Consider the following 4,095-nt stretch of genomic DNA (forward strand, 5'->3'; position numbering starts at 1 on the left):
GTTTTATTTTTTTATGTTCAATTGTACATATATATATATATATATATATATATATATTTAGTGAACAAAATTAATTTTAACAGAACATATTAAAAATATATATTTCTTATTTATATATTTATTTATATTTTTTTTTTTTGGTGAAAATAATATTTGCTTTACATGTAAAAAAAAAAGAGCATATCTTCATTAGAAATACTCAAAATGAGTACGTTAAAAGCTATAATTGCCCCTTCAGTACTTGCATCCAATATAAGCAAATTAGCTGAAGAAACACAACGAATGGAATCTTTGGGTGCAGAATGGATCCATTTAGATGTTATGGATATGCATTTTGTTCCTAATTTATCCTTTGGTCCACCTGTTATTAATAATTTAAAAAAATATACAAAAAGTATTTTTTTTGATGTACACTTAATGGTTGAATATCCAGAAAAATATGTACCATTGTTAAAAACATCAAATCAACTAACTTTTCATTTTGAAGCATTAAATGAAGATACCGAAAGATGTATACAATTAGCCAAAGAAATTAGAGATAATAATTTATGGTGTGGAATTTCTATCAAACCTAAAACTGATGTACAAAAATTAGTTCCCATATTAGATACTAATTTAATAAATACAGTTTTAGTTATGACTGTCGAACCAGGTTTTGGAGGGCAATCATTTATGCATGATATGATGGGGAAAGTTTCGTTTCTTAGAAAAAAATATAAAAATTTAAATATTCAAGTTGATGGAGGATTAAATATAGAAACCACCGAAATTTCTGCTTCTCATGGAGCCAATATTATTGTTGCGGGAACTAGTATTTTTAATGCGCAGGATCCAAAATATGTTATTGACACAATGAGAGTATCAGTACAGAAATATTTGAATAATTAATTTATAACTTATATGTGTATTTTATATCAAACCAGTTGATGTGTATACATATAATAATAAATTTTATTATATTTTTTTGATCTTTGTTTTGTTCATTTGTTTTTACAGTGAAATACATTTTTGTATTACAATTTGTTACTTTTTTTTTTTTTTTCTATATTTTAGCAAAAAAAAAAAAAAAAACTTTTATAATATTATATATGACAATTTAATTAAATATACAATTACACTCTAAAAATACTATAATTTTTAGTCCTTACATTTAGATATGTTTAAAATTATATATAAAACCAAAACATTTCACAAAGGTATATAAATAAGTGGACAATGATAATATATCTTAAAGAATCCTCGATGAAATTTTATTCTTGTATATATTTTTTATAATGAGAAGAATATAAAGAAATATGAAATGTACCAATATATTCTTATAAAGTTTAAAAATATGTTTAAAAAAAAAAAAAAAAAATGAAATTCTAATTAATATATCACATTAAATCATAAAAATATTACAAGTAATTACATTAATAGTACCATATATATATATATATATATATATATATATATGGGGTAATATATACAAATAGGGAAAAATATAATATTTAGAATAAATAAACTTGTTCAACATAGAAACGCTATGTACATATTGAAGGGTAATAAGCAGGAAAAAATAAACTAAGTAAATAAATTAATAAATATATATATATATTTATTTATATATATCATTTTAGTGTTCAAATACAATATATTATAGAATACATTAGGTAAAAAAACAATATACATATTATATATTTTTTTTAAGTAAATACGAAAAAATTAATCATTTATATATAATAATGTCTTATCATTATTCAATTAAAATTCAAATATACAACTGTAGAAATATAATTTTTAATATATATATATATATATATATATGTGCCCATTCAATAAATAGAACATTAAAAATTATACAATTTTGCTAATACGTAATAGTAATAATAATAGTAATGGTATTTTTAAATGGACTATAAGAATTTCTTCTTATATATGCTCCACTTCATTTATAATTTTATTTTCATATATAAATAAATTTTATACTTTTTTCTTATCATTTTCGTTTTTAATTAATGTACATTTCTCACATATTCATGTGATATGGACTAAAGTTACAATTTCTTACTTGATAATTGTTTTTATACATATCTGTAGTTTCATTAGATTCATAATTATTATAGGGTGGTCTTAATATGTTATCAGTATTTCTTTGTGCAAAATAAAATATTCTATTCTTATTATGTCGCTTATTTATATTATTATTGTTCATATCATTTATAGTATTATTGTTACTATTGGAATGTCTTATGTTCTGATTATACATATTAATAATAGTATTATTATTGATGTTATTTATTTTTTTATTTTTTTTAAAGTTTTTTGTATTTTGCTTTATCATTTCATTTAACAAGTTCGCATTTACATCATCTGGATTTCGTAGAATATGCAATAGGATATTTAACTTTTCCATATTATTTTTTACAAGCTTTTTCCATTTCTTTGCAGATATTAATACATGGTCAGGATGATGACAAAAGGAGCATTCATCTCCATTCATACATGTACTACCATTATATACATGGGCACAAGGTTTACATATTCTTTGTTCATGCTCCAAATCTTGTGAACATTTTTTATAATATTTAAATAACTTTTGAACGGATAAATTTTTGGATAAGCATTTAGTGGTATTTAAGTTACTAGACTCACATGAATTCATTATTATATGTTCATTAAATATATTTGCTGTATTTATCCTATTGGTATTTGTATCGTCTAAAACATCATTAGTTTTAATTAAATTCATTTTTGGAAAAGAACTAGATAAATCTGAACTGTCTAAAGCATCATATGTATATGTTTTGATACTATTTTGAGGAGATATGAAATTGTTTTCATCCAAAAAATTATATTCGTTATTTAGATTCTTTTGTATTCCTGCATGACCACCTATGGTATACCTTCTTCCTTTTGTTGAACAGTATATAATATTATTATCAGGAGATATAGATATACAAGCTTGCTCATTTAATGTTCCATTTTTATTTTCTGCATATATATAAATATTATTGTTGTTGAAAATAATATTATTTCTTATATCATTTTCGTCACTATATTTTGGTGGCAAAGTCCTAAAATATTTAAATGCTGAATAATCAATGTCTTCTATATTTTTCTCTATATTTTCTATTTCTGAAAAACGTTTATTTACAAAGTATTTTACTTTTTTTGTTGAATAATCTGCATAATTTGATAAGGTTCTGCAGATATCGCTATTTTCATCTAAACCAAATTTATTTTCATTATCTGGTTTCAAATGTATTAAAGAATCATAAATGGATCCCTTTCGACTTAAATGCATATCCAAATAATTATATTTTTCTTCACTCATATTTTTGTATATTATTTATTCTTATTTTACAGGAAAAAATACACACATTATTTTACCTTATAAAATTTGGTTTTCTACACTTTTTTACAAAAAAAAAAAAAAAAAAATATATATTAAATATATATATATATATATATATATATATATATAATTGTATATTCTAAAGATCAAATGTGGAATACGGTAAAATAAAAATTATAAGTATATATAAGTTTTTAATACTTATGCCTATTTTTAAGTTTTACATATACATTTTTTTTTTTTTTAATTTTATGTAGTGTTATATAATTTATACATATATATTGAAAATATATAATATATGAATTTATTTATTTAATTTTTTTTTTTTTTTTTTTTGGGATAATATGAAAATATATTTCCGTAAAATATATATATATATATATATATATATATTTCACAATGTTAGCATTAAAGAGCAATATAAGTGTAACTGTCCATTAATCATACAATATTACATTATTGTTTTAAAATGAAATCATTTGATGAAAAGGATAGATGAATAAAATATAGAATATTTCAAAATTGTCTACATATGATAACTATCTTTTTCTTGTTCTTTATAATATAATTCATTTATTATTCTTTTAAATTATATGTTATTATTTTCTTCTTTACTTAATAATTTACAACATAACGCGCAAATAGCTACATTTTTGTGACCAAGTTTACAAAAAAAAAAAAAAAAAAAAAATTTAATAAAAAATATAATATATTATATGTAAAAATTATAAATACAAAAAAAAAAAAAAAAAAAAAAT

At 20.2% G+C, this 4,095-nt stretch overlaps 2 protein-coding genes across 2 annotated transcripts; one reads left to right on the forward strand and one right to left on the reverse strand.

The window, feature by feature from the left end:
* Positions 1-204: 204 nt before the first annotated feature.
* Positions 205-888, forward strand: PRSY57_1219200 (D-ribulose-5-phosphate 3-epimerase, putative; the record flags this gene model as incomplete). Its single annotated transcript, XM_012908615.2, has 1 exon — positions 205-888. One exon carries the CDS (start codon positions 205-207, stop codon positions 886-888), a length of 684 nt encoding a protein of 227 aa, XP_012764069.1.
* Positions 889-2,008: 1,120 nt separating this feature from the next.
* On the reverse strand, positions 2,009-3,316 carry PRSY57_1219300 (hypothetical protein; the record flags this gene model as incomplete). Its single annotated transcript, XM_012908616.2, has 1 exon — positions 2,009-3,316. The coding sequence occupies one exon, from the start codon at positions 3,314-3,316 to the stop codon at positions 2,009-2,011; it is 1,308 nt and encodes a 435-aa protein (XP_012764070.2).
* Between the last annotated feature and the right edge of the window lie 779 nt (positions 3,317-4,095).

This window comes from Plasmodium reichenowi, chromosome 12, assembly GCF_001601855.1.
Source record: "Plasmodium reichenowi strain SY57 chromosome 12, whole genome shotgun sequence".
Classification (NCBI taxonomy): Eukaryota; Apicomplexa; class Aconoidasida; order Haemosporida; family Plasmodiidae; genus Plasmodium; species Plasmodium reichenowi.